Source organism: Leopardus geoffroyi, chromosome B2 (assembly GCF_018350155.1).
Source record: "Leopardus geoffroyi isolate Oge1 chromosome B2, O.geoffroyi_Oge1_pat1.0, whole genome shotgun sequence".
Lineage (NCBI taxonomy): Eukaryota > Metazoa > Chordata > Mammalia > Carnivora > Felidae > Leopardus > Leopardus geoffroyi.
The window spans coordinates 78,758,304-78,782,931 of NC_059332.1; the positions used below are offsets into that span (position 1 = coordinate 78,758,304).

Consider the following 24,628-nt stretch of genomic DNA (forward strand, 5'->3'; position numbering starts at 1 on the left):
TGGTGTATGAAAAGATTTTTAAATCTTATTGGAAAATTAATTCCATTGATTCCTGAAAAATGCTTACATTTAAAACACTGGCTTTATTCAAGTACTACCCATCTGTACATTAAAGCAGATTAGAAGTAAATGTTTTATTCTTCCAACTAAATTCCAGTACTACAAGGGCAGTAAAACGACGACACACTGGGGAAAAAAATGCAGCAATAAACATTTGTTAAAACGATTGATAGAATAAATAAAAACTACCAAATTAAAAAAAAAAAAAAAAAAAAAAAGAAAGAAAACTTAAAAAAATCCATTCTGAAACCCCAAGAAGTCCTGGAATACAGAAATGCCCTCCCTCCTTCAATAATAATGTCCTGGGATTACATTCTAGATTATTAATAACTGGTTACAGCTTGGTTGTAGTGCACAATTAAAATCACACTAACTTCATCTGAAGTGTCATTCTACAGTTTTATTTACACAACCAGTGAAGGGCATGTTCTTAGAATACCAGCTTTAATCCTTTTCAAACATATTAATATAAGAAGCCAAATTGTAATGATACAGCAAATGAGGCCACTGGCATTAATACAGGTAGCAAAGGTCCACATCCAGATGGTACTGACATCAGGGAAATATCCGAAACCAGTTGCTGCCTAAGAGTGGTTGCCACTGACGAAAGCTTGAAATAACCTGTATTCACAGGGGGGTATTGGCATTGCTGCATGTCATAATTAGGACCTCTTGCAACAACTCAACAAGGAACAAGGCAGCCCACAAATGCAGAAAACGTGATTCATGAAACATCTAAAGGGGGAGGAAAAGGAAAATTAGTGCAAAGTCCAGGTCAAAATTCAAAGACATTCCAGATCTTCATCCCCAACATCGTCCTAGGTATTTAAATAACCAAAAAGTAAGCCTTAATAAAGTTTTGCCTATTTCCTCCAGCCTTTTTTGCTCCATGATTTTGTTAAATTCTCTTCTTGAGAATGTAGATAATTGTAATAAATGTCTTAAGAAATTATCTTGTTTTTAGTTCAAAGATGAAATACTTACAACTAGCAGGCTGTTCTCCATATCGTCGCATTATCTGATCATGCGTAAACTTCACAAATGCATCATATTGTTCTATAAATAAAGATACATATAAATTACACGACTTGCAAGATGTACTATTAGAGCCAGATAAACTGAAAAATCCAGTATGTATAGTGAAACAATTCTAAGTTGGCCCTTTGAATCAAACACATGACTTCAGTAATAATAATAATGTTATCAAATGGAAAGAATACAGAGTTTGGTCAGGAAACCTACATTTCAGTCCAAATTAAGTGACTTTTATGTATAGGCTGGGAAGCTTATTTCTTAACCTATTAAAAATAAAGGGCTTGAAATAAAAAGATCTTGCTCTGCTCTGAAAGTTTAGTAAGTGATCTTTGAATGGCAGTTTACTGCAATGAGGGGAAACAGGAAAACAGAAGCTTAACAAAATATATCCCAAAGCATCCACCTGTAACCTAATCAGATGTCACAGAAAAAGATGTCACATAACTAAGCAAATTTTCTTCCCTATATTAGCACCTTGATTTAACAACTTCAAAATAAAAAAGCTTATACTATCAACACCTAGTAAAATCTGTGGCTTAAAAAAATCAGGGAAATCCTGATTAAGTTACCATACACAATAGTGGAAAAGTTATCATGAAAGATGTAGTCTAAAAATCCAAAACCAAAGTCAGGTAAACAGCCGAAATCAAGTTTTCAGCACAGGAAAACCAAAAAAATCTAGTTCACATTGATACTACTGCTGATCTACATGGCTAACTTAATACTATTTCTTGAGGTCACTAAGGAAGGCCATGAGCTACAGGAAGGTTCACTTCCTTTCCTGAACTGAAATTCTCTGGTTCTTAGAAAATACTGTAACCAGTGGATACACAGGGTAAGTTAATTGACGTGAAGGATACATGGGAAATAATACATTTCTTACAGTTAAGTGTCTGGGAGATCTAAAGTAAGCTCATTGCATACCTGCAAGTTTTGTGTTCAATATTTCTTCATACTCTTCTCGAACTTTCTCTTCACGTTCTTTCAACAAACGTTCACAGATCATCCCAACCTGCCGTAGAGTGAATAAAGGCTGTTCTTTTTTTAATGGCGAGGACGTTGCAGATGAAGTCCCTATGTATAACATGAACAAAAGCACATGATTTAGAGCCATCATGAAGAGACTGCTGCAAGTATTGAAAATAGCACTCAAATCTTAAATTATTTGGTATATGAAAAGATTTTTAATTCTTATCGGAACTTCACTGATTCCTGGAAAATACTTCTATTTAAAACACAGGCTTTGACTACTACCCATCTAGGCATTAAAGTGCTGCAAGTATTTTATACACCCTCAAATACACAGATTTCCTATCAGTTGTTTGTCCTGCTCTGTATGTCTGTCTCTAGTACTCCCAAATCCTCGTTTCACTTGCTTTTCTGTAAACTGCATGGTTGGGACCAGTTAACTAATTATCCTCGTTAGAGCTGTGATTGTTAGAGCTGTGTCTATCACAAGATTAAAGTATGCCAGCTTTAATCCGTAACCATGAAGGGCTATCTTTACTTTCAAATTCCTAGTTTTTAGTTGAGGCTGCCACTTAATTGATCTTCTAGGTAAATGGACTAAATGAATGATGATGAACTTGGTTCCTGCTGATTTAAGTCTAGTCTCTACCCTTAACCTCCCCTTACAACATTTCACTCACACACTGGCACTCCACACCCAACTGGCAGGAGCACTGTGGAATTTAGTTTTGAACAATTTTGTTTCCTAATCTATTTTTATTTGACTATTTTATAGACTTTGATTTTTTTTTTTTTTTTTTTTAAAGGAAACTATCCCCCAAGCCCATGGGGCTTGAACTTACAACCCTGAGGTCAGGGGTTGAATGCACTACCTACTGAGCCCCTGAATGTTTTCTTTTATTCTGCCAGGTTTTCTTATCCCTGCTGGTAGGGAAGAGAAGGAAGGCAACTACCATCACAAGAAAAACTATTTTGCTGAGAACTTTACTAAACATTAAGGGCCACTTTCCACCTTTGGGAATCTACCCTGATAGGGTATATGTACATGGAAATTTTTTAAGTACTATAATACCAAATTCAGTCTAATTATCTTCATTAATGGATAATTTATGGGAAATCCATAAAATGGCAGAGTATTAAACTGTGGCCAAGGTACTTAACTTATACTTAACAGAGAGATACATGGTATGTTATTTATTTATTTTTTCTTAACAAAGGCTACAAATCACATCACTTATGGGAAAGTCCACTTAGGGGATATTGTATCAAGGTGGTTGTCTCTGGGTAGTGGGAATCCAGGGAGTCAAGTACTTACTTTGTACCATGTTTTAAGAGATCACACATTACTTGTATAAATTTCTTTTTTTAAATCAAAGGCAAGAAAAGACAAGCTTGAGTCACCATACTAAATAACATTTCCTTTCACTTTAAGTTTATTATTACCTGGTGAAGCTGGTCCACTGAGGAGAAATGCATGTGGTTGTGCCTCTGAAGTACAACATGGATCTGTCTGTTGAAAACTAGTTTCTAAATGTCTTCTCTTCTGCATGCGTTTATACTCTTGTTTTATGTTGTACAGAATTTGTTCTAGAGAAGAAAAATGACCAGATAAAAACCATGAAGTTAAAAAAAAAAAACAAAAAACAAAAAACGCTTGGGTTTTCAACAATTACTTGGTACAACCAATCTACTGAAAATATTCTCTTCAAGTAATATCCAGAAGACTGATGTTCTGGAGGAATTCCTTTAAGCATTAATAGGGACAACTTATTCAGAAACAGCACATACACATCACCTGGAATTTAGCTATTCTACAATACGATTTCTTCTGAGCACCAATTATCAAAAGATAACTTAAAAGTTTTTCATTCAATGTAAAGATAAGGGCATCTTATGAACTTTTAGTTCACTTTAGTTTACTCAGACTCTTAAAAATCCCAAATTCAAAGGCCACCTTATTCATCACAATAGAACTATTAAGCAGGCTTTTCCAAGACCATAAATAATTAGAAGTGGGGAGCACTATGTATATACAAGCACACCCCAGTGAGAATTGACAAAATGATAGAATGAAGGAGAAGACTAAAAAAAAAAAAAAATCATAAATGGTCATGGCCACTAATATTAGGCTCAACAGAACCTAAGAATATTATAACATTAACAGCAAAAAGTGTTGGGGGATTGGTACAGAACAGGTACTCAATAGTAAACCACCATACCAGTGTACCATTATCTTCAACCACAACCATCCAAACAGGGGTAAAATCCTATCAAGCTTATCCTTTATGCCAGTATGGTTCATTTTATAAAGATTTCTAATTCAAAATAACCTCTCTAGAAAATATTTCCCTGAGGTTTCCATTTCCCTCAAAACACTTTCTCACAATCATCATAGCTCCTAGATAGATTATCCATGTGAAAAGCCACACCCTAAATTTGTTAATCCCAATCCAAAACAAAATTAAACAAAAGATGGCAATTAGGCATTAAAATGATTTATAAATATATCAGAATGTAACTTTAGCAATCAAGTCTACAATGATGTGTTAATTTAAAAATGAACTGAAAAGTTGATTGAAGGCTAAAGATTTACATGAGAACAATCTTTTTAAAAAAAATTAATACTGGTGGTTTTCTCAGGTGTCTATTTAATTCTCCTCTTTCCTGGCGTTATGTTGTTTCTCTAGTAAGAACTTTTAGGGCTTTTGAGAGAGAAGACCCTGAACAGACATTAATCAGTCGCTTATTTTATTTTTTCTCCTTAAACATTTTAGATTCTGCCACTTTCATTATTTTAACGGGGAAAAAAAAAGCTGCAGAAAGACATATCCAGTGAAGCAGATTCCATTTATGTAAATTTTGTGGTGTAAACAAATCTGTTACATATACATGAATGTGCAGCTTAAATATAGAATCACACATTGGAATGATTTAACTTTAGGACGCTGTATTAAGAGGTACTTTATCTGTAACATTTTTCAGAATCTTAACATTTGTCTATATTAAACATGGTCATTTTCAGCCCTTTTCCATTTATTTGAAATAGTCTGTAATTTAAAAATGAATTTACCAGTGTGAAATAAAATGGCTATCTACTAAACAGTTAATAAGCACCTTGACAGAAATGGGTTTCCTAAGATTCATAGAGGGGTCCAACTACTGCAACTTCCTATACCAACCAGGACAAACAGATAGCTTTATTTATTTATTTTTTAATAACAGAACTCTTTAGTAGCAATATTCTAAAAAGTGTTCAAAGTAATGATGTTTTGGTCTCTGATGGACATCAAGCCTCCCTCATTTATCACTTTCTGATCAAAGCTACCACCATTCTGATAAAAAGTGCCATTTAAAGCATCCTAAAGTTTATTCACAAAGATTTCAGATGTACAAGTTACAAGAGTAACTTGTCCACAACATCTTTTGTGTGACTTATTTTTTGATTACCACAACTGTTCTCAAGATCATAGTCTTCCTTTTGCTTCTTCACAAAATCAGAGCACAACTAAGATGTATCAAAATAATAGTAACAAACTCAAATTTGTTCATTTGATAATCTCAAATCATAGGCTATATATCTAGCCTGGGATTAAGATACAGTAAAACTTCTTAAAATTTAGCTTTGTAAACCTCCATACCATCTAATACTTAAGAAACAGCAGAACAAGCTAAAGAATTTTAAGGTATAATTTACAAAATGAATTCACCAATTTAAATGTACACTTTGATGACTTCTAACATATGCAAATGAAACAAACAGGTCTTGGAACCACCACAATCATAATGAAGAACTTTATCACTCCAAAAAGTTCTCTCACGCTCCTGTTCACCACCTTCACCTTCATTACCACAATATTCATCTACTTTCACTATTTGAGATTTTTTTGCCGTTTTGAAAATTTCATATAAATGGAATCATAGAAAGTGTAGATTTTTGTGTCTGACTTCTCTCACTCAGCAAAATGCTTTTGAGATTCATAAATAATTAAGCCCTTTTTATTAATTAGTACTCCATGGTGTGTATCTGTACACACACACACCTTATCCAGTCTCCTTTTAATGGATATTTAGATTGCTTCCAATTTGGGGCTATTATGACTAAGGCTATTATAAATATTCAAGTACAAGGCTACAGGTGTAAAAATTTTCATTTCTCATGGATAAATAACCTAGAAGAGGAACAGGATGGCCTGATTATATGATAAGTGCATGGCTTTACTTTGTAAGAAGCTGCCAAACCATTTTCCACAATACCATCTTACACTCCCACCAGCAATGTATGAGGGAGTTCCTTTGCCAACATCTTTGCCAACACTTGATACTGGCAGTTAAAGAACTGAAGAAAAAAAGCCTACAGTGCTTTTCTTTATGTCAAATATGATGCAACTGTGTCATCTAAGCCTCACTGTGCTCATAAATGCTCTAATACTGGTAACATGTAATCAACAATATTATGGCAGTGTTAAATGTTATGGCCAATTTAACTTGACCAAGATCTCAGCTAACTGTAAGCCTCAAACTCATTTACCTCAGTTCGGATAGGCATACAGTTTTAAAGCTGTTAACTCAAGAAATTTACCCAGATTCAATTTCCACAACACATTCTAAGCTCAACCTAGGTACCTGGCCGACTGAAGTTGCTTCCACACAAGTTGGATAAAGGTCTTCCACACATCAATAAAGTTCCTAGGTCTACTTAAACTACTTAAATCTAGCCATCTCTAATCAAACTGGCAAGTGACATTTTATCCCAAGTTCATGTAACATCTAACATCATGTTGCCAACACAATTTATGGTACATAAGAAAAAGTGAAATGAAACTTCTAACATTATCAGTTGAACATTCCAGTTTTAATGCAGGCTTCATATCTGGCTTATGGAAGCATCGATTGAATTTGCAGCAAATCACCTAGAGCAAAATACACTTATCTTCATAACAAACTACACCAAAAAATGGTTATATCCCTTTTCAAAAATCCTAAAAACTACATTACTCTTTTACCACAAAATACTAAGGCTTCCACTGCACTATGTATAAGTGAAAGTCAAAGTATTAGCAAATTCTGTGATTAATGGCATTTTCATTCCCATATCTAGTAAATGACATTAAAATTGTCAGTAAAATTCTCCTCCTTAACAGGTGGGAGATTATCAATGATTAATATTCCAAAGGAATATTAAAAAAAAGAAAACAGAGAACAACTGGATAAATGTTAAAAAGAGAAAGCCTGGCTTGTGGCAACATTAAGCCTGCTCCCAAACTGTTTTATTACTCTTAGTTGCCACTGATTACTTAAGAAAGCCTGGACACAATACAGTCAACAATATAAACAGAAGAAAGTGGTTGTAGGGATTAAAAAAATTAGTTAAGGATAAGAGAAACAGCAACAAGATGGAACTGAGAGCAAAGGGAGGAATATAGAAATTAGAAGCAACTACAAATGTCTTTCTAGAGTATAGTCCATAAGATGTCTAAAGATCTGTGACATGTGAAACTTTTGCTCCAGACCTGTATAGACTTGCCATTTTCCTACTGATGTAATTACTAAATCAAACATTAACAGGTCTCATTAAGTTTTAGGTTTAGGTGTATAAGACATTTTTTGTACCACCTTCCATGCCAGTTTCTCTTTGGAGTATCTTTGAAAAAATAAAGTGAAATTTCATCTAGACAGATAAATAATGGGATTAAAAATAAAACAAATCTTGGGGCGCCTGGGTGGCTCAGTCGGCTAAGCGTCCGACTTCAGCTCAGGTCACGATCTCACAGTTCGTGGGTTCGAGCCCCGCGTCGGGCTCTGTGCGGACAGCTCAGAGCCTGGAGCCTGTTTCAGATTCTGTCTCCCTCTCTCTCTGACCCTCCCCCGTTCATGCTCTGTCTCTCTCTGTCTCAAAAATAAATAAACGTTAATAAAAAAAAAATTATAAAAATAAAAAAAAAATAAACCTTGAAAGCTTGTTAGTTTTAGGCAGGAACACAAATTAAGTACAGAAAACCTGCAGTAGCCGATAAGACCTAAAAATAAGGAACTGTTTCCAAATAAAATAACAAACCAAATCTAGAGCACTCAACTACATACTAGACATTGCCATCTCCTTTATAAATTAAAACATACACAATTAAGAGTTGTAATGGAGGTCCATTTTAATAAATAAATTACTTTCCCAGGATATTTGCCCAGAAACTAAAACAGTTCTTATGTTCTCCTTGAAGGAATCTTAAGCACAATGTTCTTACTCAGACAAGAGCTATCTAACTGAAAAGAATGAGTTGATGCCATTTTTAATTCACTTTAAAATTACTACGTCAAAGGGACACAGAACCAAATTTTAACACAAGATTGTTAAATTATATCTGGAGTTTTAACTTCTATTTCGATTAACATGAATCCTAATAAGCATAATATAGCTGCACACAATTATACAAACATTAGGGTATTATCTACAGTACTTTAAAAGCAACTGGCTAAGATTCTAACTTTATAATATATATAATATTTTACTGTACAAGAGGCATTCATTTATATCCTACAAGAGGAAGAAAAGGCATAATCACTACAAATTAAATTCTGTTATTTCACTGGTACTGTAATAGCCAATGATTACTTATTTGAAGTGACTCAACTTGTTAAAACCCTTCAGGTCTAAGTATAAATTTTACAAATTAACTGCACAATGGGAGTCATTAATGCAAGGAGTCCAACAACGCTCAATCAGCAGGTGGTTCCTCCCTGATATCCAGTAAGTTTCATACTTCTCTTATATTACACTAGACTCTAAAGGATATAACTATGTTGTTGTTGGTTAGCTCTTTACAAGTATCTTCCCAAACAGTTTATAATCTAGGAAAACCAAAAAAAAAGCAGTAAATAGGAAAGGAAAGGGGAAGCTGAACCATCCAAAATCCAAAACACATGCTACAAAAAACATTTAATGCCATGGCAAAAAGGTCAGCTTCTATTTCAGTTAACTACAGACATGAAAACAAGGTAAGATCTAGAGTGGACTCCTTGAGGAGGACTCTAGGGCACCACGATCAAGCTGAAGAACAAATCCATCTTCTACAACAATTTATTAAAGCACCCACCACACACACACACATATCAAGCAATAGCTTACCTAGAAACCACAGATTGCAAACTGATGATTCACAAGCTAAACTGAGCCCAAAACATGCCTGGCCTAGATAGTTTATTATTTTTAAATTTTTTTAAATTTAAAAATGTTGAGAGAGAAGGAGCACACACGAGAGCAGGGAAAGGGTCAGAGGGAGGGAGAGAGACAGGGAGAATCCTATGCAGGCTCTATGCTCAGGGCGGAACCTGACAGGGCTTAGCTGGATTCCACGACCCTGTGATCAACAACCTGAGCTGAAATCAAGAGTTGGATGCTCAATCGACTGAGCCACCTAGGCGCCCCTGAATAGTTTCTTTTTAAAAAGTGTGAATTTATGCCCAATATTTAAAGTTCATTACTTTAATTAAAAGTCAGATTTCTGGCTACTGTTAAGTGGAAAACTAAACTATGTGGCAAAATTCACCTTAAGAGTGGTTGCTACCTTTTGGGGCAGAAATTCTCAAGTGCTTCTAAAACTTTAATGGACACACATATCACCTGGGGAGTTTGTTAAAATGTAGACCCTGAGGGATGGAGCCTGAGATTCTGCACATCTCTTATGTTTCCAGGTGATTCTACAGATCAGTAGCAAGGCTGGAATTCACAAATTCCCATGAAGTTTTACTTCACTCATTTATATTACTTGCCTGGAACTATGGGCATTTATGTTTCTATCCCCTGCTTGAAATAATAACTCCCCTACTATGGCAGTTAAGAAATAAAGTGGTTAGTTTATTTATTACTGGACATTCTGGAAAATGGAGAGGAGAAGGAAAGCAGTAACAGCAGACTTACTTCAATTACAAAAATATTTAAGGTGATCTAAATTCATTTTGCCACCCTAACCTCCATGGCTTCTGCAATTCAATATTAGACATGCACTTCCCTGGCAGGAAAATATTCTGTAAACCAATTTAAACTTGACTGTAAATCAAATTAAACTTAGACTCATTACATAATGTTTACATATACTGATTCATTTTTCCTAACACCATTCTTAAAATATGAAATTCATGTTATGGGACTGAAGGTGAACAAATGCATTTACTTTTCTATTACACACTGTTTTAAAAAGCAATTAAGACTACCTTTCATACCAGAAGACAGTGACTGGAAGTCCACAGACATCTTTTGTTTATCCCATTTATATTTTGTATAGTAGCTGTGAATATTTAAAAATCAACAGACTTCAACAAAAACCCTGACTTCTTGGGGAATGTCTAATGATAAAAGGTCCAAATTCACCAACACCAGAACTGAGAGGAATGATCTAAACTAAAGATCTAAATTAGAGCTTCATCTGTAAGTGAAAAGTCAAGTCAGGACTATGCACGTGACTGACTGCTTAGGGAGCTATTAGAGAGGACTGCAGCTGAACCTAGAACTAAGGAACTCCTAAGTTTAATAGCTGGATGAAGACAAAAAGAACAGCCAGAAGGGAAGTGTTATCACAGAAGGGGGAAAAAAATGTTTCAAAAAGAAGTGAGTGGCAGAGCAGTATAAATGCCGTAAGAAGAGTCAAATAAGATGAGGACTGATTATATGCCATGGAAATCACTGTTGACTTGACAAGAACTATTTGAAATCACTGTTGACTTGACAAGAACTATTTGAGGTACACACACCTAAGAAGTGAAGAAATAGAAGCAAACAGACTTATTTGAAAGCTCTCTGAATTTGGTTTTGAAGTAAGAAATCTGGGTGACTGCTGGAGGAAAATGAGGATGTTTTATTTATTGCTTTATAATGGGAGTCTTGACAATATTTAAAGCCAAAGCAAAGGTCCAGTTGAAAGAAAAATAATCCTGAAGATAAGGTTCCTTTGGAGAAGTGGATCCTTCCCTCCTTGTGTAAAGTGCCTTAATTATCTCATTTAAACTTCGTTGGTAATACTCAAAGGAAAACAAGACAGCACAACTACTGGTAGTGTTGGTACTGGGAAAAATGAAGAAACTGCCATTAGATGGCTTCTGTTTTATCTGTGAAGTTGAAGGCAAGGTCATTCACCGAAATGGCAGGACTGCTGGACAGTGAATAAAGTCCCATTTGAGGTTGCTCCACTGTAACTATCTCCAGCACTTAGGGACAGGAAATGCTCCTAATCCTCACAACCCACCCTAGGAAGTCAGATATTACTATAATCGTGTGCATTATTTTATAGATGAAGAAAATGTGGCTTTGCTTCAATGTCTTCTGAAAGGTCACACAGCTGGAACAAGTCAGGGCCAAGCCTGACCTCAGGGCTTAAGGTCAACATCTGCTGCCCTTCCCAGTACTGTATTACTACAATACCTAGCCCGTATTCCACAAGTAACTAAAGTTACAATAAATCACAAGAAGGAAAGCTAATTTTTTTTTAAAAAAAATAGGATGTCAGAATAGAGGAATTACTACTACGTATCATGCCCTGAAACCTCAACCTCAAACTCTGTTGTTAGGAAGATAGTAACCAAACAGTGTATAATTCTCATCTACCCAGAGCTCTGAAACTGGTTATAACAAATTATATATATATATATATATATATATATATATATATATATATATACACACATAAATAATGTATATAAATAAATATATATAAATACATATAAATCTTCCATATTACATTTAGATATTTATATAAGGGATACTTCTACATCTCTAATCCATAGAGGACAGTCCTCTATATCTAACCAGAATGTTTTCCTGATGTTTTATAAGGGAGGAATTATTCTAAATTGGTAGGTCAGCATTGTCATACATACAAGGACTGATTACAGTGCCAGCCTCTGATAATGTACCATTTCACTTTAAGCCATGGATGGTTGTTAGTGAGCATCAAGTTCCTGTTCTGTCACAGCAACCTAAAACTAAGAAAAGTTTTTCTTCCAGAGAATTACATTTTGGTAACAGAACAAGGCAATGCTCCATAACAATTAAAAGGCAAAGTTCAAGGACAATAATGCATGAAAAAACTGGCTTTCTCTAATCTTTCAAATTCCACTCTACATTCTATTCTTTAATTGCTAGATCAATTCAACAATATACATTTATGTAAATATATGTGTGTGTGTGTGTGTGTGTGTATAAAGAAATAAAACATGGGGTGCCTGGGTGACTCAGTCGGTTAAGCATCCAACTCTTGATTTCAGCTCAGGTCATGATCTCATGATTTGCGGTTCAAGCCCCATGTTGGGCTCTGCCCTAACACCGTAGAGCCTTAACAGTGTAAAGCCTGCTTGGGATTCTCCCCTCCCACCCCCGCACTCACAAGTGCACACTCTCGAAAATAAAAAATAAAAAATAGTTTAAAAAATATGGTAATACTGAAAGTATAAAGATTACAGTGTTTTTATTCAAGTTTAGCTAGCTAATAAAGTACCCACAGTGGTAGCTCTATTCCCTTGAGAGACTCTTTATCTTTGCCTAACCAGCACAGTACCTGGAACTCAAATGAGGTACATAAAAGCTTGAACAAGTGACTTCTGGAGTAAATATTTAGATTTTAACAATGTTGAGAAAAACCAGATACATGAATCGAACCTAGAAACTAAAAATTAAGTCAACCCCCCAAAAATGTATTAATGGGAAGATGACAATTTTACTACAATCAAAATGTTGCAAAGCACTAGTCCATTTCAGGATGATCTACCTATGACATCTGTAACAAAAACTAATGACTTATAACTTTTAAAGGGAGGATGAAAGCAAGTTATAACCCCCAAGACAAACTATAAGCAGATTATGAGCTATTTTTCTAATGCTGGAAGGTTAAAAACCACTACCACCACCCAAAAAAAGTCTACCATCACGAGGAAGATTACACAGTCTGGCATACTGCAAAATTTTAATCGAAAGGCCCAAAATAAATACCAAAACTGACAATGTGACATACAGTTTTAATTTACCTGCAAGGATTCCCTCCCTATTCAATAAAGCTTCATCAGGTGAGAAACTTGTTATAATGTAAATCACTTAATTCCTTTAGAAATAAAAGACCAGAAATTTCGTATTACAAAGTATTTTCTCCTAAAAATGTACAAACTCTAAAAATGTGTTTCTTCAAATGAGATCTCTGAAAATGATAAAATCCTATGTTTATCATCGTCCAGAAAAATGAGGGAATACTGAGAAGTATACTTCAAATGCCTCAATAAAAGTATTGTTCAGTCTTAAACTAATTGCTATACTTATTACTATTCATTTGTTTGAGTCACAATCTTTTTTCAAAACATGTTTTTACAATTGTGGCTATATTGTTATAAAACAGTGTAAAAAGAAAAACTGGTACAGAATGAAGGGTAGAACTGAAATTACTTTTTTTTTTTTTTTTTTTAACTTAGCATCTCTAAGAACCTTGGGAAATGCCAAGGCTGGATTAACTCAACAAATAAATCTGATAAATATCTTAAAACTTTGTGGTAAGACATTAAGAAGGAAGGTATGGCAGATAATACCTTTGGGATTACATTCAAACTATAACCCACTGTATCCTCTCAAAATCCAGGGGGGCAATTACTGTTAACAGTCTTTGCTACAAGACTGCTGCTGATAGATCACATTTCCCAGATGTGTTCAGAAAGCTGAGAAACATTGGTAAGCGGAATTCTAGAATCCCAAAACTCAGCAATAAAATTAAAGATGACCCTCTTGAACTAATAAATTCATTTGTTCAAGACCTCTTCACCATCTGCAGAGGCCAGACTGGTTCATTTAAGCAAACAAGTATGCCACCCTTCACACTTTTTAGTCTTTTCAAAAGGCAAGTAATTCACTGTGGTTTCACATGTGCTTAGAGAATGATGTGTGAGTCAACAGTACTCGCACAGAGTTAATGCAAAGACTGCAGGGACCACAACTTGCTTGTTAATTAGTTATAGGTACTTAAAAGACCAACACCCCAACACCATTATCTAGTTTCATGAGCACCTATCCAAGAGGTGCTCCAAACCTAATCCATGTTATTATTCTGCATTCCTCTTTTAAGTGGAAAGAGAATCAAAAGTTTATTTTCAAATAGAAAAAATATGCAAAGCAGGGCACTTCCACTTAATCTCTTAATTTACAACCTTTCAAAACAGAAGTAATTTTCGGGGCGCCTGGGTAGTTCAGTCGGTTAAGTGCCTGACTCTTGATTTCGGCTCAGGCATGATCTCATGGTTCATGAAGTTCCAGCACCAAGACAGCATGGAGCCTGCTTGGAATGATCTCTCCCCTTCTGTCTGCCCCTCCCCAGCACATGCTCTATCTTTCTCTTTCTCTCTCTCACCTGGGTCCATCAAACACTCAGGAAAAGATCTACCTGAGTACATACACAGTGTCTTTTTTTTCCCTATAAAGCCATTCAAAAACTGAAGAAATTTATCATTCTCCTTTACCTCTCGGATTATGTGTCTGTGCCAATCATGGTAACTGGTAGCATCTATACCTAAAGAAGGGCTAACCTCTCTCCAACCTAGCCATGTTTACCTTATTGTTTCTGTGTTCAAGTTAGGCTTTATTTTTCTATTTAAAGAAAAAAAAGCTCAGTGATGAATACTGCTATGCTCTTGCTTTTAAAGGCCAAAAACTTAACAAGATTCTTAAATGCATAATCCATAGAAATATGAAATAACGGCAGCTGCATACACAGTCCTAAGTAAAATATCAGGTTTAAAATTTGAAGTACAAAGACCATTAAAAACCATCTATTTGCCAAATCCACTGAGAAACTAGAAGCAACTTAACAGCTGTCTAAATAACCACAAAATATTAAAAAACACTTCTGGCTCAATACAAATGACATCTGAAGTGAAATGCTGCCTCCTGCAACAGACATCTCATTTGTTTGCCTAGAACCGTTTATACTTCATTTAAACCAGCTGGTGTCTCTGTTTGTAGGCATGCATCAATGTCTACTGAACAATCTAAGTTCCTGTAAACCCTTCCCCATTCACAAGCTGCAATTTCCATTTTTAATGGCAAGTTTCCAGCAAATACAATGAATTCTTACAAAGGAATTTAACTCTTCATCCAACTCAATTCCTAAGACTAGAGCAATGGTAACAAGACCTAAACAATGTGTATAATAAAAGTGTCTAGCAAATTCCCAAATAGTTGACATCCACAGAAGGATCTCTTCACCAAACCATTCATTTCAGTACACAATTATGAAACACAATGTGTTTGATTTGACTGATAGTCACTTATAATGGTACAGGATATTTCAGTTTTATTAAAATAATTTTGTTCTTGGGAATGTTGTGACAATCTTTGACTAAGAGATAATATTAAAATATTTCAAAAACTAATGGAGATGCAGAACACTCTGAAATCTGTTTTCAACTAATTTATCAGGGTGAGAGTACTGATGCAGCTAGTAGAGGTCTTCATTTTCCCAGTCGATCCCCCCAGCCCCCTTCCCTATCATTAACTTTTCCCTTTTTCACATCCTGAGCATTATAAACTCCACTGCTGACAGAGCAGGGAGTGGACACACTTCTTCTGTAAAGGATCAGGCAGTAAATACTTGAGCTTTGGGAAAATACAATCGCTGTCACAAATACTAGCTCTGCCGTTGTAGCCTGCAATGGACCATACTTTAAGAAGAAAAAAAAAAGCATGGCTGTGTTCCAGTGAAACTTTTTTTTTTTTTTTTTTTTTTGCCAGCCCTTTCCTTTTTCCTGGCATTAAGCTGCAACAGTTTGAAAAATAAAGATTTAAATAATAGTCATCAAGTCAAACTTTGGAATCACCTTCCTGGGGTGACTAAAATAAACCAGGGTTTAAAACAAGATGTTCAAGTTCCTGAACTACTAGTAAAGCCACAACATGATTTCAACTACACATCAAAACACACTATATAAGTATCCAGAAAAGAATGATGATAAAACGCTGAATTATATGCACGCTCTAAAAAAATTCACTTCAATACTCTAGTTCCAAGTTGTTTAAATTATATTTGAACTCACAGAAATGAAAGGAAAATAAAGTTTCCGCAGAGTTCCAATCACTCTCAACTTGGTAAGTCACTTTCCATTTCCAACCCTAGCTACTTATTTCAGCTAAGGATATACAGATATTCACTCTTGTAAAGTTTGAGAATCACCAATGTTAAAACAAGAATCTAAAAATTAAGTGCTTGGGAAAATTATTTGCAAGTTTGGGGACATGAAAACTGAAAAACTCTTTGATACCTGCACAACACTGCAGCTCCCATTATGACAACATTACAAAAACCATACAGGAGCCCGCAAAAGGTGGCCATCTAAAAACAAAGCCAAATTAAGTTACATGCAGAATGTCATCCAAAATTACAGTAAAATAAAGTAGATTTTAGCAATATAACACTACCAATTTCAACTGCTTTTCTGAAATCAACCTTTTTTTAAGTTGAAAAGGCTAAATCAACTTTTAGCAGACTCAAAATTATCAATTAGGGTGTGATTTTAAGAGTTCAGGACATGATCAAACTGCCATCTGTTTGATCAGATGTCAAAAACACCTGGAAGAACAGAAGACAGGCATATTTTGGAAAATATGTATTTGAATCATCGGGCTTAAACAATTTCACTAAATCCAGTAATTTTACTATTATAGTCCATTCAATTGAAATTTGAGATAATGTGGAACCAACTGCATTAACCAATGCAATGAAATGACAGATTTGTAAAGGATCACAATTCTTTCTGAGTAAGTTCCCTTTAAACTGAAGACAAATAAATATAGTTCTGGCCAGTTTACCACATATGCTCAGAACTATTGCAGGACTGAGATACAGTTTAACTCCCAAACCTAACACTGTATTAATTCACCAGCTCCACTGAAATTTATGGCTGGTTAGCCAGGGCTATTTTTAAGTGGCCTTATTTGTTAAGTACAGATTCCTAGGTATCATTTCAATTCTCAATGATACCATTTGATTAAAAAGACAAACTCTAAAAATAATGTTAATCACCAGAAGCTCATTCTTAACACTGATGGTTTCTTTTTTAATGCAAAACCTAACACTAATCAATGAATGCCTTTACATACAAGACTATTTAGGTATAGCTGCTAAATAAAATTAACCGAGAATGCCTCTGAAAACTCACTGCAACTCTAAAATAGTATATCCTTAAGTTAGATCAAATATTTAATAGCAAAAATGGCAGCCTAGGCATTTGAGGAAGGATATTGAAAAACCTGACTTGACCAAAACAATTCAAAATGGAAGTTACCAAATACAGAGGTATATATACTGCCTACAAGTTTTTTAAAAGCCAAGAACAAAACACTTAAAACTATGAAAAGGCTTTGTGTGCAGATATTAGCAAAAGCTCAAATATGAAACCTTTGCATGCTATACACACAAAGAAAACAGATTACACCACCAGTCCACAAAAGCCTATCCTAGGACTGTGCCAGGGGCACACAAGGATTTTTAAAGTACAGAAAAAAAACTGAGTATACACATGCAGTATAAAGCAGCCAAAAGGCATTTCCCCATAGTCACTTTCAGGAAATGTTTCAAGATGAAAAGCAAAAACACTCAAGTCCCTTGAAATCTTGGGTTGATTTTATTATTCTCAAGGCCTAGGCTGTTCTCCCCCACCATACTTTGCTGAGCAGAAATAAAGCACCTCCAACTAGAAGCAACTCCTCAGCCTCAATTTTCAATACAATTCGCTTTTCATTAAAAGTTCAAGTTTCTCAAGATCTAGACGTATAGTACGATCATATTACAGTACTCGGGAAGAGCATTTTCTTTGTTGTTGACCCTGCTAGGGAAACAGGTCTTGACTCAGCCAAAGTGGCGTTCTTGTGGGTGATTAATGACAGGCCTAGATCTCGCCCCAGTGACATCCATCCCCACCCCCCATCCCCTCGGTACTAAAATCAGCCATGTCTGATCTGAACTGGAGGAGGGGCTGCCTCCTCGCCTCAAACCACCCAGTCCCACAGTTAATAGCTGCAACCAATCGATTCAGGGAGACAGACATCGAGATTCGGGTGAAATGTGACCCTCTCTCGCCTAAATTTATGAATAATATCGCCCTCTCTGATCATTTCCGCTGGGGCTCTCCAGACTACGGAAACACTCAATTCCAGTCATTCAGCCCAAAGAAAAGATCTTCCTCTTCCCCACAATACCCGGCAAGGAACGGCCTTGCCTCCCCACCTCCCGACTCCCCCACCCCCTTGACATCAGGCCATTTCTATTGTGTCGCCGAGGCTGGAGGACCTAACTAAAAGAAAGGTGTCTACTACTTTGCTAAGAACGAGCACCAGTCCGGCACCCCCACCCCTGGGGCCGCGTTCCGCGTCCCGGGACCCCAGTTCTCTCGCCCACCCCGGCGGCCGCGGAGCCGAGTCCCACCTGTGGTGAGACGGGAAGAGACGTCGCCAAAGGGGGACGGCTCCATTCGGAGATACTTCTGCGGCGAGGCGGCGGCAGCCGAAAAGGAGGCGGCAGCGGTCGCGGCTGCCGACGACGGAGAGGCAGCAGCCGAGGTGGGCGCCGACAATGGCGCACATCGCCTCCGCTTCGGGGACGCCGGGCTCAGCAGCGGGTCGAAATCCAGAGTCCTTTTCAGAGTGGCTCCACACGCCATGGCCGGGGCAGCCGAGGGCCGGGCTCGGGTGGGGTCGGGGAAGGGTGACGGGAGGGGAGGGCGAGGGAAGTGGGGGGAGAGCGGGACTCGAGGAGAGCCTAGCCGACGAGCTCAAGAGCAGAAAGACGAGTGCCGGAGCGCCGGTGAGGAGATAAGAGCCGCGACCGCCGCTGCCTCCGCGGCAGGGGCAGTGGCCCGGCCGGCCCGGGCGAGAGCGGGAGGGGCGGTGGCGGCCGCTCACGACAGCCGCGTCAGGGGGGCTCTTCCGCCTCCTCAGGCGCAGCTCCCCCGGGAGAGGCTCTGGCCGCCCCCGCCGTCCGTTCGAGCTTTGCGCCGCGCCCGAGGCGCTCCTGTGCTGAGACCGGCTCCCTTCAGCAGTCGATAACAGCCCGGTGAGGTATGAGGCTGGAACGCGACTACAAATACGCCCGAGTTAAGTCAGAAGCTTGAGAGCGGCAGTCGATGTGGAGGGATTAGGAGGTGGCGGCAGCGGCAGGAGCTCCAGCAAACACGTCCAGCCGCTTCCCCCTCCACTGTACGACTATTCCACCCGCCGCCGGCCCCAATATGGCGTCAATAACAACGCCGCCGATTCAAATTCTGCGGCCTCAGGGCGCGTGCGCATAGGGGGTGGACACCCCCGCAGGTGCGTTCTAGGAGTTGTAGTTTTTCACTGTGGAAGGGAATAGGCGTGAAAAGCGATTACGGAGGAGTCACGAAAACTACGACTCCCGTCAGTCAAGGCGCGCCATTCCGAGTTCCGGGTTGGAATTTAAATCCCCTACGCAGCCTGAGTGTAAAAGGAACTAAGCAAAAGAGGAAAAAAAAAAAAGACTGTGTGAGAGACTGGGAGAGAGGAAAGCCAACTGGTGCGGAACAAGCTTAAAAGATCTTTACAATTCAGGACATAGTTGTTCTGATACCATCCCTACAATGATTTAACAAACGGGAAATGGAAAACTTAGCCAACCCAGCTTCCAGACAGATTAATTTCTGTAGTAAGAGTGCCAAAACCAAAACCTGTCATAATGAGAGGCTAGGAAATAATATTATGGAATCTATTTAGGACAGCAAGGGACAACAACAGTAATAGTATCAGATTACAGGATCCTTGATTGAACTGGATGCTTTGCCTTCCCAGGTAGCTGCATATATCCATTTATTAAATTCTGCAAAACCAGCTTTACCTGTGAATAAATAGATTTGAAAGACCAAATTGTTTCGCTTTGGATAAAAAGCAGGCGATACCAGAAACTGTATTATCTGTTGAATATTGTACTATAACTTGTGAACTGTAAGAAATCAAAAAACCTAATGAAATGTCTAGGAAGTAGATAATGAACCCATTTCATAAGCAAAGAAAACAACTTTTTGTAAAAGTTGTACTGTTATTCAGGTACCTAAAATAAGAATCAAATAGGGCATTCATAATGTAAAAAACTGTCACCAGTCTTTTGCCTAGGGAAGCTATCACCAGTCCAAAAGGAAACAAGTTATTTATGTAAATGCCATATTATCAAATGATCATGGCTATCAAATACTGGCTTCCAATGCTTATTTATTACTGTCATTTAGTCAGTAACTAAAAGATATTTTGTACCATTTGTCTATTATTACTTATAGCATTTTGACATTAGTTTAATATATTCTTGTTTTATTGAATTGTTCAACACCTTAAAGATTAGCCGTCCTGATCACATTGTGTCAACAACTAAGCTGCACTAATTTTAAGATATACTGCTTGGGAAATATCTTTTGAAAAAGGTCACATTTAATGAAACAACAGCTTAACTCTGACACCGAAAATGTATAGGTAAATTTTTGCTAAATTCTAAATGCCATGAAACATAAAACCTATGATATGATGAAATTAACAGAACACATATTTTATGTAAATAAGTAGAAAAAGGATAGATTAAGCCATGGGAAGAAAATAGCAAAAGCATTTATATTCCTGGTAAATATTTTCTGAAATTAAGATTTTACCTTAAATTATAGACCTTACATTGAAAAGGGACTGTTAGGAGTTAAATCACATCTCTTCAAAATTCATATGTTGAAGTCTTAACCCCAGGTATCTTCCAATGTGTCCTTATTTGGAAAGAGGGTCATTTCAGATATAACTAATTAAGATGAGGCCACACTGGAGTAGGGCTTGCCCTTAATGCAATATAACAGGTACCCTAATAAAAAGGGGAAATTTGGAAACAGGCAACATGATGTGAACCTGAAGATGCATCTACAAACCAAGGAAAGCCAAAGATGGCCAGGAAATCACCAGAAGCTAGGAGAGAGACATGTAACAGATTCTTTCTCACAGTCCAGAGAAGGAACCAACGCCACAGATACCTTGACGTCAATTCTAGCCTCCTGAACTGAGATAATACATTTCTGCTGTTTAAGCCATCCAGTCTGTGGTACTTTGTTATGACAGCCCTAGGAGAGCTATAATAGAGGGGGGTTGTGGTTATCATTTGCATTATCACACACTGCCTGGAAAATAAGGAAAGAGTTTTATGGAAAGGTAATATGGGATATCTGGTAAACTTGACATTTTAGTACTAATAGCTGCCCATGAAATCAACACTGCACAGCACATCTGCAAAGGGCTCTCTGTTATTATTAAACCGTGAAAGGCTGGGGCAGCCTCCCCTAATACCAATGACTAAGGAGCCTGTTCAGAAACTAAGAGGAACAAGGGGAAGTCTTTCCTACTCACTTCTGTGTCTTTGCTCAGGCTCTCTGCTCCATACTTTTTGCCTGACTACTTATTCTTTAAGACTCAACCAAGGCATTAACTCCTATAGTAAGTCTCCCCCGCAACATTTAAAGGCTGAATTCGTTTTATAGCTTCACAAAGAGACAGATACCCATCTGCAGCTCTTCATCATTACTCTTACCACATTACAATATAACTCTCTGTTCATGAACCTGCTTCTCCTACCACTGTATTAGTTCCTTGCCAATAGCATAGTAACTTGCACACTTCAACAGCTACTTATTGGATGCTTCTATTTTTTTTTTTAATGTTTGCTTCTTTTTGAGAGAGAGGGAGAGAAACGGAGCATGAGCAGAGAGGGGTGGAGAGAGAGACAACAGAATCCAAAGCAGGCTCCAGGCTGCAACCTGTCAGCACAGAACCCAACGTGGGGCTTGAACTCAGGTCAGAAGATCATGACCTGAGCTGAAGTCGGACCCTTAACCTAGTGAGCCACCCAGGTGCACCATTACTGAATGTTTCTTAAATAAACATTTTTTAATCACCCTGTCCTCCCAATAGCCCACATTATCCTTGTCTTTTAAGATAGATATTCACTAAAATAGCAACCCCTTCAGGGCAGAAAAAAAGCTGTTGAAGAAAAAAAAAAACTTTTTAAGACTAAAATTAAAAACAAAAACAATACATGAAAGCCCATAAGTCTTAACATAGTTTAGAAGTGCATATGTATTTTGTTGATCAAGAGGAAAAGAAAACTATATTTAAAACATTAATAAGTTGAATCAGGTCACATGAATCTAAATATATAGTACAGCTAATGGCTCCAGTGACCTACAGAGACCAAAATTGCTCTTGTTGTGACTAAAAGGCCTATAACAAATTTCAAAGGCTTGAAATTTTTAGGATAGCTTTGTGATAATCTAGAAAGTATTTCCACATTTGTACAATGTCAGAAGCCTCTGAAGAAAAAGTGTTTTACCAAGATGCTGGTCTCTGCTTGGTATTAGACTTTTCTAGCACCTCCCAAAATATTCTCCAGGATCTGATTGTGATGAGTCATTCTTTGACTAAAGCCAGTAAAAGTAGACATAGCTGGATGACATAAAATATCATCATCCTGAGCCTGAAGATCCTTTTTATACCATAAATCATTTTCAAACAATTTTTCTGTTGTTAAAGATAAATGCAAATATGTAAGGTGTGGAGAGGTGTTTGCTGACTTTACATGCTGAGTTTGAGTAATCATATGCTCAGCTTTAGGAATAGCAATTCTAATTTAGGAGTCACTTCGAATCTATATTCAGAACGGGCAGTGCCTACAGCAAAAAAAAAAAAAAGTTTAATCATTGTGTAAATGAGTGCAGTAGTAAAGAATAGACATTGTAATTCCTCCCACATAAGGTTTTGCAGGCTGGCCGGAACCTCTTCTAAGAACCGTATTTGGAATACATATTAGAAAACATATTTTCCATTGTAGATATGATATGGCTAATTTTACTTTGGTTTCATTGTTTTGGATGTGGTCATTATTTTTAGTTGATTGGATAGTCATAGATTAATCAAAACCATATATCTGTGAGTGATTTCAAGAGGTCACCTAGACTAGTCCCCAGCTCCAAGGCATGATTAACTGTAAAATACTCAAGCCAAATAAGTATCTGTTTCACTCTTCCTAGAGATTTTCAGGATCAACATCCAAAATCCTGTGGTTAAAACGCAACTGCAAATTCTCTTATGTTAGCTTTAACCTCTTCTCCATCAGAGGCTCATTTCTAATTGTATAGTGCTCTATGAAGAACAACGCAGTCCAGGAAATAAGCCATGATTCACTCATCCTGAGGGACTTTCAAAGAAACCACAGCATAGTCTTTGGGCAATCAAAATAAGTTTTTATGAAGTCATTATTTTAAAATTTGCATGCTTTTCTCAAGTAGGTACAGTCAATTACCTCTGTCCTTACTCAGGAACCATTTACTCTTACTTTATAGAAAAGTCAATCATGTTTGGGATCTTATTTCCCAGCCCAAACCAATTAGAAGAATCAAGTAGAAGAGGGAAAAGGGAATTGAAGATGCTATATAGCGACTACAACAAGCAAGCCAATCATTGTATAGCAAAGAAAGGGACTATAAGAAATAACTACAAAATTAAGAAAGCACAAAAGCCTTGAGCCACTGAAGTGTCAGGACAATTGGTCCAGCTGCACCTGAGGCATCACTGTATTACTAGAGCACCATATAATTACGGGAGGGTTGCCAGATTTAACATATAAAAATATAAGACGCCCAGTTAAATTTGAATTTAAGATAAACAAGGAATGACTTGTCAGTACAAGTACGCCCCAAATATTACCTGTTTTTACCTGATAAACACATTTTACTGTGTGCTGTATTTTATCTGGCAGCCCTAAATAAGATGGTGACCTCAAGTCATCAGTAAAGCACAAACTGTTGAGTATGCCGTTCAAAAACTGTGTAACTAATAGGACACTGGAAAATGTTCCATTGATAGTATTTAAGATTAGGAAAATCAAACTTCTGAGTTGTCTGCAAAGTTAATCTATGTGAAACACTTTGAGCCATGCATGTTCTTCACTACAGAGTTCCAGGCATAAAATAAACCTTTAATAAACATTGGATGAACAGTGAAAGCTTAACACACCGCCTTCCCATTGGTGAGGCACCTCAAGCCCCTGAAGTTTGTCCCTAGCCGTTGTCAGTTCTGTGGCCCTGCCTGAGTCTAAACCGGACTCAGAGTTGGTGTCGCTGTCCAGGTCTGACTCCCGTTCCCTCTTGCACCTGCTGTCCTGGGCTTCCATGACGCCGCCGCAAACCTTCCCTAATGAGGCTTTTCTAGAGAATGGGATAGTGTTTACACTTCACCAACTTTGGTGGCTTCCTCTGCAAGCCCACTGTTGTCTGGTGTAAAGGAAATGAAGAAATAGGCCCAACACTCCCCCTCGGAGCAGCTTTTCTAGGCCCACCCACTGGTAACAAGCATCAACCTGGGACCAATTATTGGTCACTTGAAGCCCTGTGGTCCTATATTAAAGCTAGAGCTTCACTGGGTGTCCAAGAAACTGCTAGATTTCATCTACACCTTGTGTCCCACAATTATCCGTTGTGGTCTGATTTTAGTCGAAGAAATTATCCCCATCTTAAAGGAGACAGTCTG

At 37.4% G+C, this 24,628-nt stretch overlaps 1 protein-coding gene across 1 annotated transcript; it reads right to left on the reverse strand.

The window, feature by feature from the left end:
* Nucleotides 1-63: 63 nt before the first annotated feature.
* Nucleotides 64-19,334, reverse strand: AKIRIN2 (akirin 2). The gene is made up of 5 exons (XM_045498998.1): nt 18,501-19,334; nt 3,508-3,651; nt 2,020-2,169; nt 1,045-1,116; nt 64-795 (listed from the first exon to the last, which is right to left on the reverse strand). Exons 1-5 carry the CDS (start codon nt 18,733-18,735, stop codon nt 785-787), a joined length of 612 nt encoding a protein of 203 aa, XP_045354954.1. The 5' UTR covers nt 18,736-19,334; the 3' UTR covers nt 64-784.
* Nucleotides 19,335-24,628: the final 5,294 nt, after the last annotated feature.